At 45.6% G+C, this 15009-nt stretch overlaps 6 protein-coding genes across 6 annotated transcripts; 3 read left to right on the top strand and 3 right to left on the bottom strand.

Annotated features, from left to right (window-relative positions):
- Positions 1–2001: 2001 nt before the first annotated feature.
- Positions 2002–3252, top strand: fhpA (flavohemoprotein; the record flags this gene model as incomplete). The annotated part of the gene is made up of 1 exon (XM_057096067.1): positions 2002–3252. One exon carries the CDS (start codon positions 2002–2004, stop codon positions 3250–3252), a length of 1251 nt encoding a protein of 416 aa, XP_056942038.1.
- A 1793-nt stretch (positions 3253–5045) lies between these two features.
- On the top strand, positions 5046–5573 carry N7483_012639 (uncharacterized protein; the record flags this gene model as incomplete). The annotated part of the gene is made up of 1 exon (XM_057096066.1): positions 5046–5573. The coding sequence occupies one exon, from the start codon at positions 5046–5048 to the stop codon at positions 5571–5573; it is 528 nt and encodes a 175-aa protein (XP_056942037.1).
- A 264-nt stretch (positions 5574–5837) lies between these two features.
- On the bottom strand, positions 5838–6412 carry N7483_012638 (DUF4334 domain-containing protein; the record flags this gene model as incomplete). Its single annotated transcript, XM_057096065.1, has 3 exons — positions 5838–5996; positions 6053–6329; positions 6408–6412. 3 exons carry the CDS (start codon positions 6410–6412, stop codon positions 5838–5840), a joined length of 441 nt encoding a protein of 146 aa, XP_056942036.1.
- A 4170-nt stretch (positions 6413–10582) lies between these two features.
- On the top strand, positions 10583–11546 carry N7483_012637 (uncharacterized protein; the record flags this gene model as incomplete). Its single annotated transcript, XM_057096064.1, has 2 exons — positions 10583–10906; positions 10965–11546. The coding sequence occupies 2 exons, from the start codon at positions 10583–10585 to the stop codon at positions 11544–11546; spliced, it is 906 nt and encodes a 301-aa protein (XP_056942035.1).
- A 1744-nt stretch (positions 11547–13290) lies between these two features.
- Positions 13291–13665, bottom strand: N7483_012636 (uncharacterized protein; the record flags this gene model as incomplete). Its single annotated transcript, XM_057096063.1, has 2 exons — positions 13291–13411; positions 13475–13665. 2 exons carry the CDS (start codon positions 13663–13665, stop codon positions 13291–13293), a joined length of 312 nt encoding a protein of 103 aa, XP_056942034.1.
- Positions 13666–14457: 792 nt separating this feature from the next.
- N7483_012635 (phosphotransferase enzyme family protein) lies at positions 14458–15000 on the bottom strand (the record flags this gene model as incomplete). The annotated part of the gene is made up of 1 exon (XM_057096062.1): positions 14458–15000. The coding sequence occupies one exon, from the start codon at positions 14998–15000 to the stop codon at positions 14458–14460; it is 543 nt and encodes a 180-aa protein (XP_056942033.1).
- Between the last annotated feature and the right edge of the window lie 9 nt (positions 15001–15009).

Raw genomic sequence — 15009 nt, 5'->3', positions numbered from 1 at the left:
AAATGGGTTCAGGCGGATAATCAGTTATGCGGAATTGATCGAAGTTCTTGAATAAGCGCTCGGAGGCTCGGGAGACTCGAATGGATGGCAAAATAGCATGTCACGGTAAATTCAAGTTCCCTTGGGCGTTTCATTTTATAACGAATATGAAAGAGCGGTCACCAGATATCATGTCTAGAATTTCTCTGAGATACTAGTCTTTCACTCATTGATTGACTGTAAATCGGGGATGAAGCCTTCTCACCACGAACACGATCACCTTGAAACGCCTCAGACTCACATTACCGGAACCGCAACCCTTAGGTAATCTGTAGAAATTCATGGTGCAAAATCTCGTAACAGTATCATCTATTGTTAGTTATGGATTATAAAATTGAATTTGGAACCATCCTGAACATTCTCGTTCAGTGGTAACCAGGATAGGCTGGCGCGCGTGACAAGGGCAACCCGACTAACTCAAGAACGCCACCAAGCACGGGAAAGGGTTTGATAGGCGGGGTGATATGTCTAGCATGTTCTAAAATAGACATGCATCATGTACCTTATTATCTTAACCATTAAGAATCATTATTCTTATCGTATGGCATTTGCTATAGAATTACCGGTGGAGATCGGCGCTTTGACATTAATCTCAACCTTATCACAACATTCAAGTTGTGAACACGAACTTTAGAGGCTCTGGGGAATATCCTTGAATATCCCCAGGAAATCTAAGGATGACCAGGAAGATCCAAATTTTCAACTTTTCGTAAACCCCGAAAGATTTTCGCGTCGGATCATAAAAATGCGCGGCCGAGAAAACTCCATAGTGGAGAAGCCGAAAATCAAGCACAAACATGGTGGATGGTACCACTCGGGAACTAAACTACTTTGATATTATTGACTTGCTGCTTTTATTCCTAGGAACTCCATATTCGACGCAGGGAACGTAATCAAAGGTGCATACATACACATATTCAAACTGCCGATGAGAGGCTCGTGAAACTAGCTAACCATTTTCATTGTAAATTGCTCTTTATTGTCCGAACCGATATTCATTACGAAATAGTAGCCTCTAGTTGAAACTAAGTGACTATTCGGGGGGAAATCCGGCACAAGGACTTTAAGTGGGAACAATCACAACATTTGAATATCCAAAGGATGTTCCAAGGGCTCAGGCTAGTCACGGGGTCTGAAGAATCGAGGGATTCAACCGATTTGTCTGAAAGTCAACTAAGATAAAACAACGAGGAAATTTCACTACGGAGTAAGAAACAGAGATGATCCCACTCCTAAGATCTCTGTCATAGAGCCGATCCTACGTGTAAGAATTGCTTCAACGTGTATACGCTTGCCGAACTGAACACGGGACATCTGGAGTCATGTATACGTCAATCATACGCTAAGTCCCTTCTAGTTAAATCTATCCGAATCAACCTTGGAAGTTATTGAGAATCTTGTACCTTAGTGGCCTAAGGCCTTACAGAACGATAAAGCGGCAAGGCCAAGGAGCCACCCCACATATTAAGATGTTCTATGTGCTCCGTTCATACTTGAGACCGCGGAGATGCTTGGATTTTTTGAATTGTCAGCCATTGGCAACGTTTGCCTTGGCAGTTATCGGACAAGAAAGAAACGTTGTCTTTATTCAGGGACCATTGCATGGCCCCGTGGTGGGTTCGGAAGCGAACGCCATCAACCCACTTTTCACTCCGAATGCCCCGCTTAATCAGTCCGCGGAGATACTGATTTTTCGAAGCCGTCGTAACCGCAAATTCCGACCAGGCACAATTCTTGAAATTTCTGCGGCAAGCCCGAGATTATGGCATTATATGGAGATCGCTTGCAAATTCAATGGCCACCATAGGGTCATTCGGGTCCACGGGTGGAGATAAATACCTGGCTGCTCCCGCTATGAGGCTTGAATATTAACATCAAACACGACTTACATATCAACCTTGGGAAGTTAAATCCAAGGACCTTGTTTGTTTACATCAATCAAAACAAATCAACACAGTCACGATGGGTTCTCACGCCAGCTTAACACCAGAGCAGACTAAGCTCATCAAAGCCACAGTACCTGTATTGGTCGAACATGGTGGCACTATCACATCAGTCTTCTACGACAATCTCCTCAGAGAGAACCCAGCATTGAACAATGTTTTCAACACTCCCAACCAGAAGAATGGCCACCAGCCTCGTGCATTGGCTGGCGCACTATTCGCATACGCCGCTAACATCGACAACCTGGGTGCCCTCGGTCCTGCCGTGGAGTTGATCTGCAACAAGCACGCTTCCCTCTACATTCAGCCCGAGGCCTACGAAATTGTCGCCAAGTACCTGCTAGAAGCCATGGGCCAGGTTCTCGGTGACGCTCTCACACCCGAAATCAAGGACGCTTGGGCAACTGCCTACTGGCAATTAGCTGATATCATGATCGGCCGCGAGAAGCAGATCTACCAGCAAAACGACGGATGGACCGACTGGCGCGAGTTCAAGATTTCCGATAAGGTCAAGGAATCCGAGGAGATCACCTCTTTCTACCTTGCTCCTGTTGATGGCAAACCCCTACCATCCTTCCGTCCTGGCCAATACATCTCGGTGCAGGTTTACGTGCCCGAGCTGAAGCACCTGCAGCCCCGTCAGTACTCTCTCAGTGATAAGCCTAACCCTGATTACTACCGAATCAGCGTGAAGAAGGAGAAGGGATTAAACACTGCCGAGTCTGGCGCTACTGCTCACCTCGGATACGTCTCCAATCTCCTTCACGATTCTTTCAACAAGGGTGATACCCTAAAGGTTTCTCACCCATGTGGTGATTTTTTCCTCTCAACCGACGAATCCTCAAGCCCTGTTGTGTTGATCTCCGCTGGCGTCGGTCTCACTCCTCTTACCTCCATTCTCAACACATTGACCTCCAAGTCGGCTGACCGCAAGCTGCACTTCGTTCACGGTTCTCGTACCTCCAGCGTGCGTGCATTCAAGGAGCACTTCGCCGACTTGACAACCAAGAACCCCAACCTTCAGACCACTTTCTTCACCAGCCACCCATCTGAGGAGGACAAGGAAGGTATTGACTACACTTTTGCCGGCCGTGTCGACCTCGACAAGCTGGAGTCCAAGGATCTTTTCGTCGATGTCCCAGAGGCTACCTACTACATCTGTGGTCCGGAGAAGTTCATGACAGACATGGAAGCTAGTCTGAAGAACAAGGGTGTCAAGGCTGCTCACATCAAGATGGAGCTTTTCGGCACTGGTGGTGTTGCGCAGTGATTTTCTTCAAATGTTGCATTTTTTGTCTCAGTCGTGAACTGAACATGGCGTTTAGCATATACTTCTAATGGATGTACATAATCTCGGCTCTATATACTACTCATGAATGATGAAGACTCGTGAATACTCATCACAATTTTTACCTCAGAAATTTCCGATCCAACTTTCTTTTTTGAACCGAGAAATAAATCTTTACATGAAAACAAGTCGATCAAAAAGGTTGTGGTCAAAATTCTGTGGTGCGGAAGGTGGCCAAATACTAGCTAGTCACATCATGATCAAAAGGGGGTTGATAACATTTTTGGTTGTATGTCCTTGGCCACAAAGGATGTAATAATGCTTATACACAAAGAAAAATGGCAATTCAACGGCGAGGGCCAGTAGGGCTGCGAATATCTCACCAGCTTTATTGAACACCTCGGGCCATCTGAGGTTGCGTTCGGCTTAGGAGATGTTTTTGATGATGAAAGCATGCACGTTTCAAAATATTCCCCAGGTATTCAGCAAATATTCCAAGATTGTCACTGGCCGGAGCAAACTCCCTCATATATTTGCTCTAGGCAGTGTTGTTCAAGTTCCTGTGCTGAGCTTCGGAGGAGGGGGTGGTCTGTCTGAAGTCTGTAGGCGTTCTCAACCGCCTAGCCAAGGCTTTTCTCATGGATTCAACTTGAATAAATCGCAATCCAGTCGATCAGACGGAGGGAGTATTGAGTTGGGAGTTGAGTGGAGTTCGAGTCCACAGTATATCTCAAGTTCCTACAATAAACCCAACACTACCCGGATTTCGACTCGTCAAACACCTCTGCAACTGAAAGTTGAATGTTGATGCTTCCAAAGGTTCACGCTTTTTAAAATATTGACATCATAACGTTCTCTCAAACATATGCAAGCTTTAATCTACACATTTCCCCCCCTAGGCCCCCGGGGCCCGAAGGGGCCGTACACACTGACTTGGAAGTAACTGAACTGCGAAGTTCTTACTCGAGAGATTTCGAGAGATTAATTATTTTTAGATTTTCTGCCACTGGCATATTAGTCCAATTTTGTCGGTGAGATTTACGAAATCATGACTCTTTTCTTTCACGGTCAATGGGTCATTATATGGGTGCATCAGACGAACCCCGAGGCTCAAAATAAAAGGGTTAGTAAATACCGAATGACCCTCCACGCTTAGTTTGAGCTAAATATGCGACTATATTATGCATAGCAAATCAATCCTCTCTCGCTGTCCAGATCCTTCAATTAAAGTAATAATACTCATCAGTGATAGTGGATACTGCGAACAGGTGCAATCATTACCCCGAACCCCTCTGTGGCCTCTCTTCTGATTGGTCAAGCATAAGCCATCGTAAGCCACGGGTCGGGTGAATTTGGATCCGACTGCCATTACATAAGCATCATGAGCCATAAAATCCCGATGGTCTACATATCAGCCTCGAGTTCAGATCTATTCATCTCATATTGTTTACTTTAATCTGAAGTCCAGAAATCTGGTGCTCAAGATGCATCTTCTCATGTTGGGAGCGAATGGACGAACTGGAGTGTTCGGGTACAAGTATGCCCTGGATCAAGGTATATATATATATCCACAGCATCTTGCACTTCCCCACATTCAACTCGAACTTGACCTCCTTGAACCTTCGTTGAATCCAACCTTGGAACTTGAAGATTCAAATGGACTCAGACTGACATTTTCAGGTCACAATGTTACACTCCTTGTCCGCAAAGCCGGGGACATAGAACCCCTTGAAAATCTCACCATAATCGAAGGTTCCTGTCTCTCAGATTCAGACATGAAACATGCATTCGAAGCCACAGGACTACCCGTAGATGGAGTCCTCATATTCCTCAATGCGCGACGAAATGGCCAGAATCCCTGGGGAAGATTCCTCGGCCCAGCCCGACTTGTCGCAGACACAACATCCATCGCAGCCAAATTACTGCGAGACCAGAAAACGCAACCCGAGCATAAGCCCCGTCTAGTTGTGATGAGTGCGCTTGGGGTTCGGGAGAGTTATGCAGTGACTCCATATATTATTCGGTTCATGATGAACTACAGCAATTTGGATAAGTCTTATGAGGATCATAATGCAGTTAGGGATGAGATTGAGGCGAATTGTGGAGATGAGGTTGATTGGACGTTGCCCTTGCCGGTTGGTCTTATTTACGGTGGTATTAAACCTGTGAGGACTTTTGGGCCAACTGAATTGGGAGCGAGTTTGTTGATGACTCGTGAAAGTTGTGCTAGTTGGATGGTTGATGTGGCTTCAGGGAAGGAAGGGGATAAATTTCGCAATCAAATGGTGATCGTGTCAAATTAGAGCTTTTTCTTCCTGGAACTCAATTTAGCACAATGCCATAGCGAATTTATTATTTTACATCCAAGAAGTAGTATTTGATCATTGAAATCTACATATGGAAACGTCCATGGATCTACTATTATTATCTATTAGCCAAGTCTACTACCGAACATCACATGTCTAGGATCTACTTATTACAGGTGTCCTTTGACAACTTAGATGCTCGGATATAGACCGTCGCTTCATTAAAATTGACCATTCGTATCCCTTCACCTTGATATAGAGCTATTTATGCAGGTAGAAGAAGTAAGTCCCCTCCATATTCTTTGAATCCATAGCGCCTGCAAGGAGATTATCATTGACGTATCGGAAATAATCGATGATGGGGAAGTCATCGTATATCATAGCTGTTGAAACGACACCACGCCACTCGATCTGACGAAGCTGATATACAAGCGATCAGTTCTCATGTTTCAAAATCAGAAAGACAATATGCCTACAAGAGCATGTCCCCAATCTGCATTCCAAACCCGTGAACCATCGTCTTTATACACCATGACCGGGTCAACATCTTCGGTGGAATGAAAGTCCTTCCCAGCCCATTTCATCAGCGCAAGCTTCTGCTCGGCTGGATGGTTGCTATTCACATTGGCTCCCTCCCAGCTTCCGATAACCTTCTCCGGTGCAACTGGCTTTAGTTTATCAAAGACTGCAAAGTATTCCTCTTCGGAAATATCGGTGCGAGTGATGAGGTCGATGTATTCTTGTTCGGGAGTACTGAGAGCGATAACAGGTTAGAGGTTAGCCGAGTCCAAGAAACCAAGATGAAGCGAACAAAACAATGCATTTACTCACGACATGGTTGCGTTTTCCTTCCCAAATAAATTATGAGGAGAAAAAGGGAGCACTGAAATGAGAGAAGTGTATTTATTCCTTCCCAGAAATAATGGACATCCCACTTTGCACAACACACTGAGCCGAACAAATTTGGAAAAGCGGATAAACAGAGTACAAAGTGCGTCATTGGGTAATTTCCAAGACATGACTTGTTAAACCTGACATATCAAGCGATCAATTTATTTCACTTTTATCATGTTAACTGTTTTCCAGCAAACGGTGGAGTTTATCCATGTGTACCAGAGGCGACCGCAGCCCCTCGACACGTAATAATGCGACTGAGCAGTTCTCTTCACCTAGCGCTAACAAAATCAAATCCAAAATCAATTTTGCAAGTTATTTATGCGGAGCATTTTCGTGGTCACACAACATGACTCGGAAATTTCAATCTGTTGGTGTTGGAATTGACTTTCACAGCCTTATGCCGGGGCTCCCAAGGTTCCCATCATCGGGATCCACAGGGCTGCTCCACCATCGATGCGATCGATGCGATCATAAGTATTATCAAGGGAGGCTGGGATCTGCGACAAGTCGGAAAAGACCGATTTGAGACTTAGAGTTTCCAATCATGGGCCGAGGTTTGATTTGAGATGTGCTATCGAGGGGTCTGAGGAGGGGCTCGAGAGCTCGAGGGAGAGCGACGATAAGCTTGGTGCATGTTCCACACATGCAGTAGGTCGTGGCCTAAGCTCCATTCACCGCCTGCATGTTAAGCTTATGCTGATGCCAGCTGTAGAAGGGTATCCTGACGAGGGGTTCCAGACGAGGTTCCAGGTGTGGTGTAGTCACCTGATTCTCTGTAGATGCTCCATCGCTCTAGAACCCCTCCCACCTCCATACCCACCGATATGTTCACCTTCTCGTTCGTCTTCAATGTCGTCCTCAGGTTTGTTGTTGGGGGCTTTGATCTAAAGCCAGGGTGTTAAAAAGGAATTTGGAGATCCGAGAAGACGTAAAGAAGTAATCTTAGACATACCAGGCGTGTCAGGCATTCTCCCAGGAGGTTATCTGGAAGGGGTTGTCTTGAATAGTCAGTTCACAAGAGATTGATGACAACTCTGCATTGATATTATTCCTTAGAATGAAAAACCCAGTGTCTCGAACCCGAGGGAAAAAAGATGGCGAGAGAGAAAATCCACTGAGCTCAACAAGATAATCCATGCAGTTCCAGTCATCTATGGTCATCCACCAACCATGAGAACGCATCATGAGAAGATTTGAGGAATCGAATTTCAGGACGGCCACAAAACGGAAACCCACACATATTTTCCCGTCGTGTTCTTCGTGTTATCTTTCCCTATCTGAACTCATAGTGGAAACCTCGCGGAGATATCGCGAAATGAACCAACGTGGCAACTATCGTCATCTACCCGTTCATCAGTATGTCAATATGTCTTCACAGATCTCATCTGGACTCACGGATATAATCATTTCCACGATAGATCAAAGGGGTTCAAAATTTATCCCCCCATATTCCAAGCGGATCAGCCCTGGGAGAGCAACTAAATCGTCTAGTTACCGAAGAGGATCCCGTGCTTGCGGAACCTAGAATCTGGGGAACGCAGCAATCGGCAGTGAGATCCAACCTCGACCCGTGAATCCGACGCAGGTGACAGGTTTAGTGTCCGGTGTGGTGCGGCTCCACCCCGGACCGACGGCTTACCGCGTCGGACGACCCAGATGCACAGAAATGACACAATAGCATAACGGTCAGAATGCATTAGCTCAAACAGTGGTTTCCGTCATCGCCCCACTGTAACCCGGGAAGAAGCTCGGCAGGTTTACTTTTCCAGCTGTGGATGATTAAAGCATTCATGATTGGGGGAAGATTCCACGGTTTTGTTTATAGATTGATCGACGGAGCCACAAATAGCCACAAACGTAATAGGAACTAAGAAGGGGATCTGAGGCCAGAACAATAAGCCGCTTACTATCCCATCTCACATCCCGGATAATGAATTTAACATTATTGGCCCGGGAAACAGCCGGTGTTGAATTACGTTGAATTGAGCAGGGCATAAACTAGACATAACCTAGATACAGATGAATTGTTATCATAACAACCGATATATGATGCACGGTCAATCTACATTGAATATCTACTAGGATCATGATGTGTTGACAAGAATCACACCACACTGGCATAAGAAGATGTCCGGAACACAATTGACAAACCGGGACACCGAAATAAAGCATGAAGATCTATGATTCCGTATATAATTCGTGATGATTGAAAAGGAAGTGAAGTATCACGAGGACAGCATAATAAAATCGGTAGACACCGGGTTCATCGCAATGATCAGGGACAGGAAGGACTCGATCCGAGTCACCCCACGACCTAAAAAGGACAAGCAAGCCCCCAGGAAGGTCAAGTCTGGTCAGCGGAAATCGTGAGTGTTCGGAGTGGTCAGAACGCAGGGGCCACAACGGTCGCACTACGCCTAATCTTGTTAAAAAAGCTCCGTAGTTTCCCATCGGGACCCACCGATATCCAGAAATAAAGAATTTGGGACAAGGTTAGATGCCGTTTTCCTTATTGTAGATTGTACACGTTACTAGTACATGCTCTTTGAAACGTCGGGCGAGAGAATTGCGAGTAACCGGATATTTCGTACGAGAGAAAAAAAGGGAGATGACCGGTGGACAGAAATACGAGTTGTACTGGGAGTAGCATTCGTACCGATTGCCACAATGGCTCAGGCTTGTGCCGTCATGGGAACTTGAACTTGGACTTGAACTCGCTTAGCTGGCATTTTGTACACATGGCAAAATTATACCGAATACGATGATGAGAATTCCTTGATTTAGACATCTGAGGATATTAATTTGTAGATTGCACTCAACATAGAACCTGCTTCTATAGATTGATGATGACAATGGCGTTAGATTTTATTTTAATTTTATGGTTTCTTCAGGTCGAGTCAATGGCAGGAATGGAAATTTGCAACATCCTTGTTGATATTCTGCAGATACCCAGTAAAACAAAGGTCCCTGAGGTATCAAGGAGAACTGCAGGTCTAGAATCTAGCAAAAGACTAGGACATGTTCTGAATGGATCGAATTGAAGGACCGGTTTACTTAATAGGTCCACTCGCAGGGGATCGTCGAGACTAGGATGAATTAGGTGATTTCCACGCCATTGACAGGGCTGTTCATGCGGGTATATGTGTGAAGAGAATAATCCCTGATAGGTAGTATTCAATGCAAATTTTATTAGAGGGATTGATGTTTAGTAGCATTGCTACTACAGTTACTATAGTTACTACAGTATAGGTACTGCCAGTACAAGAGGGTATAATTTTACCCGTCGCTACATACATAAAAATCATCTATTCATGTCGATTACCTTAATTAAATCCGACCAATATAAATTTATGGATTTATAAAAAAAAATGCCAATAAATTTATACTTATAAATTATATAAATTATAATATAGTCGGATCCGACTTTCGGCCGGGAATGAGCTGTGCCCCTAATCCACTTTCTTACGCCCGTTGGATCCACAAACTTGACATTTGACCTTTTGATTGCTGGATCTTTACTTGGATAATTATCGATTTCTTCACGGTTTCACGCGTTTGGCTGTACTCCCATCGGAATCCGCTTAATGGTCCTCCCTCGGAGCCGGCCGTGGAACTGAATTGAGAAAAAAAAAGAATAAAAAAAAAGAGAGAAAAGGTGATCTCGGCTCGACTGCACCGAAGCGCCCCTTTCGAGTAGCCAGCCGGAAAGCTAAGATCTGGGGGTCCTTGAAAGGGGGGCTAATGATGCCGTTTATGCTATTATGCCTGACATCACAGGTTCAATCTCGGCTGCCGTCTCGGTCGAGGTACCGTTGACATGGGAGTCGTAATCCGCGTCCAGATGCCGCCCCTCTCAATTCTTTGCTTTTATCCCCCCTGGTCATTCGGTGACGAAGATCTCGAATACATATAAAACATCTCCTGCTGCGGCCGATAGGAACCTAATTCAGTTCTTCGGTAACACAGCAAAACACAATTTCGAGCTTGATATTCATTAGATTCTTCTTGAATTCTATCTCGCCACCCCCGATCGAAAGATTTATATTCCTCACCATCCAACTTCCTGAATCTGGACCCAGTCTTCAAGTTGATCCACTTATATCTCAATGATGCCTTACGGTCGATGCAATCCTTTGCCTAAATTGAGCATGGGCAACGACAGATATCTCAATCAACAACTGAGTCCTCATTCCCGCCCGTTAGACATGTTCTCGACCAAAGCTTCCGACCCTCTTCCTGGAAACTGGAACTATGACAGTGCCATCGACTTGTTTTCCTTAACGCCTGTCGATATGGATCCGGTTTCGTTCGATTTCGCCGATAGCTTAACGAGCGCCGACACAAAAGACTTCTTCATGGATCCATTTGGTACACCATCGGCAATCAACGGATTCGTCATGCCTACTGCTGAAGACGCTGTTTCTCCCTCATCGGTATGTCTATACACTCATACAATCGGAATTTAGTATCTCTAACATCTATATTCAATAGGACTTTGATAGCGACGATCAATCATGGACCGGAATACGCCAATCGGTCGACCTGAGCATGCCCGAGGCCTCTATCACCGAAAAGCCATCCAAAGTGACCACTCGCAGCTCAACCCAAAATTCCTCTCCAACAAGGTGGTCCTCAAGTCCAGAAATCAAGCCGCAAGAATACAAAGTTCCCCGAGCCGAGAAAGCCTCCGTATCCGCATCCGCATCCACATCCACATCCACCCGCAAGACCCGCAGTCTGTCTCAGGAATCCAACCGTTCCTCCACAGGCCAAGACCCACATGTGCGTAACGCGGCCAAACGAGCCGCCCACAACATCATCGAAAAGCGTTACCGCACAAACATGAACGCCAAGTTCCTCGCACTTGAGAAAGCCATCTCACCAGCTGGTGTTCCTAAACAGACTTCTCGGGCTGGTGCGGGATCATTGAAAAAGTCTGAAATCCTTTCAAATGCTCTAGCCTACATTGAGAGCGTCCAGCAAGAAAACCAGTCCATGCATAAGGAATTGGCTATGCTGAAACAAAATATGATTCCCGGTGCAATGTGGCGCCACAAGCAGTCACGCGTCTAGATGTGTGATTCTTTGATCATTCAGCGGCTCGCTCGCGTCGATACTTTACTTTTGCTTTACTCCATTTTCATTGCTTATCTTATGACCCGTGACGCGATGTACATTTAGAGCCGCCGATTGCTTCGGACTTGGAGTTTGGGGTTTGGATAATAGGTTGGCGTTTTCTTCTTGTTTATTCCCTTTTTACTATTGCTTTGGCGTTCGGATTCATGTTCTGGTTACTCCCATCTCATCCTTGTCATTCTCGGGTCGTGGTGACAACAAAAGTGTGTTTGTTTTGTGATATCTCTACATGGCCGACAGGTGTCGTTGTATGCGATAGTGCTAGCATTAATGTAATTGCCAAGACTCGGATGATTTATTATCTGAATATTATCCATTATACTAGACTAGGTATTTGGTAGTGACTTGTACAATCGACGAATATAACCTTGTATCAGTAAGTAGATGGTCCGATAGGTCTGGAACCTCAAGTGCTTGTTAAATTAACACTCAGGACCTAGGAAAATGCCTAGCACAATATAGACCTCCCGAGGTAGGTAGACCTCCTTTACTACTTGGGTTCCTGCACTTTTATCAATTCACCGCCTGTCTTGGTACCCAAGGAGCTATTAGCCTACAGCTTATCCCTAGGGATACATACCAGTCGCCTATATCCAACAATTCAACAGCTAACCTTCCCTTCCAGGTAACCATGCAGATAACCCCGTAGGTAACCATGTAGGTACTTACATGCAAAGAGGGGTATGTCACCAATTACCTGTACATACTACTGACTGAGTACTTAACTACTATGTGAACATGGCTGTAGTATGGTGTCTACTTGACCGAGACTCGGATTCCTGGCCAAGCACTTCAAATGTGGAGTGCTGACCTCGGGAGTAGATACCTTGCCCTATCTCACTGGACTTGTCTTCTACTACTCGGGACACCATGTATGCTTTGAATTTTTAGGGTTAATTCAAATGTTCCAGGGTAATGTTCAATTAACTATTGCAGTGTAGTATATGAGGAGACGCCAACATAGAATTCTCACTTAGTAAAAAGCTCCCCAGGTAATATCTCACAAGCACGCAAACAAGTAAAAGATGGAACAAGGGCATCTTTGCTGGTAGGAATAAAAATACAAATTGAATCGACAAGTGTGTCTATATAAGCAGCACGAAAGCCTCTAAGGACGTGATAACAGAAGCATATACACAGATGGGAGAGGAATACATGAAAATCCAATATCAGAAGTGTCTCCTCGGTACAGCTTTTCGGGCAATGCTCTCAGGAGATTATCCATGGTAGGCTGGCCGTCTGGGGGCCTCGCTGGCATTAGAGGGAGGCGATAACCCCGTGGAGGCAAGACAAACTCAACGTTATGAGTTGCGTAAGTGGAGGGCTGGGCCTCCGGCGATGGTCTGGCCTCCTCCTGTTCGCCCGAAACATCTTTGGACCGATCGGCCTTCCTACGCAGTGGCTCCAGCTCTAGATGTTAGATCACGTGGTCTGTATAGTTCAGACCAAGGTGGCTAGGTAGATAGCTCTCGACGTGGGCAGACTTCCCCTCCGCGCGCTTCCCCCCCATACGTGTTCTTTCCTGTAGCTGTTCCATAGGCACACCTCCTAACACTAGATGGCTGTCCATCAAGATGTGTAAGCGGTTTGGCGATTTTGATTTCGATGTCTCTGGTGTCCCCTTCCAGAATTGCCAGGGTTTGGGTTGTGGTGCTGTTCCTAATCAGTCAACATAGCCCTATTAGACAAGGATCAATTCGAACGAATAGATCGACTCGCCATTGACCTCCTTCTGCTTGTCTAGGTACTCCTTGGTTAGTACCCTCTGGGGGTGGTCAAGCAGCGCCTGTCTAGCGTTGTGCCTATAGATGATTTTTATCAGACACTGGACATAAAAATACCCATATAATAAGTAGAGCCCGTACCGAAGACGCCAGACGACCACGCCGCAGACGACCATGACAATCAAGAAAGACGCCACGTCCACAAAGATCCATGATACAGCCGCAGTAAGGATAGAGGTAGAAGGGGAGGGTGTAGGGGTTGCGGATGGTATTGGGGGCTCTGACAGAGAAACAGCTCGAGATATCACACGGATGAGGCGCGAAAAGGTCATTGTGGGCGTGTTTGAGAATTTGTGCTTTGATGCTAGCTTGATTCAATAGGTTGAAGCTAAGATCCGGTACTTTGTTCATTTGTTTTGATAGATACGTGCCTGCCTTGGTGGGCTCCTACCATCTTTTACAGTTCATGCAGGTACCTTTCCCCGGTTCCGAGGTACCACTATGTAGGCCGCACTCCGAGACTCATCGAACGCACCATGAGTCCAGAGACCTAGACCTAGACCTAACCCTTACCAGCGATTAGCCCTGAAAAGCTCTAATATACGCCTGGAACAGGAAAAAAACAGCTATTTGACGCTGATACCATAAACATATCGGAGATACTGATAGGCCCATTGATAAGATCTAGAGTGTGATTTAATAAAATTCGAGATCTGGGACTCGAAAATGACCACCAGGACTCGATTTTGAAATAGAAGGGGTCATAACCTGTGTTGGACAAAATCCCCATATAGAAAACATCCCTGTCCTTAAGAGATACCCCTCTTCCTTTCACCGCTGATTCCACTCTTGGTCAGAGAACCATCCACATTTCCAAGATTCGATACCCCATTACCGCCAGCTCACAAGATGTGGGAACCAGTGCAAGTCCCCTTCCAGAACGCCGAGCCTCTACCTCCTCTACCCACAAGCGAAGAGATCCGCGCTTGCACCAATATCCTGGGACAGACGATACTAGGATCAGGCATAGCTACAAAGATTGTAGCGGTGAATGACGACATTGTGGTCAAATACGGATGTCTTGTAGACATCTGGGAAGGACAAGCCTTGGTTCTCCTCGAACGTCATGCCCAAGATGCAATGAAGAACTCCCAGTAGTCAGGGTACCAACCAGCACTCTCCCAGTCTACTAGTACAACGTCAAATGACCGCCTACCTTCACAGTTTGAACTTTTATTTTCCACAACCATAATATTTTTCTGTTGAAGGTCTCCATGCGTCAAAACAGACCGATGACCTTCAAGTACACGAAACATGTACTTCTCGTAAAAGCGAGCCTTGTAGTTTGGAAGGTCATTGCGATTGGTCAAAGCTCTATAATTACCCACAAGGCCCGCAACAAATTCAGATTTGCAGAAGAAGGGGCCTAGGTAATTTCGATGGTCATTATTGTTGCGGAATAGAAAGGTATGAAGGCCACCGCCGTCCAGACTTCCATAGAAGTTAGGTACTGGACATTCGACTTTCCGCATTTTCTCGCATATTTCATTCAGGTTCGTGATGATGTCGTCCTTCTCAGATGGCTCCAATGAAGACCAGATTGAATCGAGCTGTACACCGGGAACACGGTAAATGATCAGGAAGATCTCATGTCCCTCCTGGTACATCTTGTATAA

Source organism: Penicillium malachiteum (genome assembly GCF_028827825.1).
Source record: "Penicillium malachiteum strain IBT 17515 chromosome Unknown utg000005l:1.0-9002435.0:326005.0-9005861.0, whole genome shotgun sequence".
Lineage (NCBI taxonomy): Eukaryota > Fungi > Ascomycota > Eurotiomycetes > Eurotiales > Aspergillaceae > Penicillium > Penicillium malachiteum.
The sequence above is the reverse complement of the archived record's forward strand: the minus strand, read 5'-3'. Positions and strand labels throughout refer to the sequence as shown.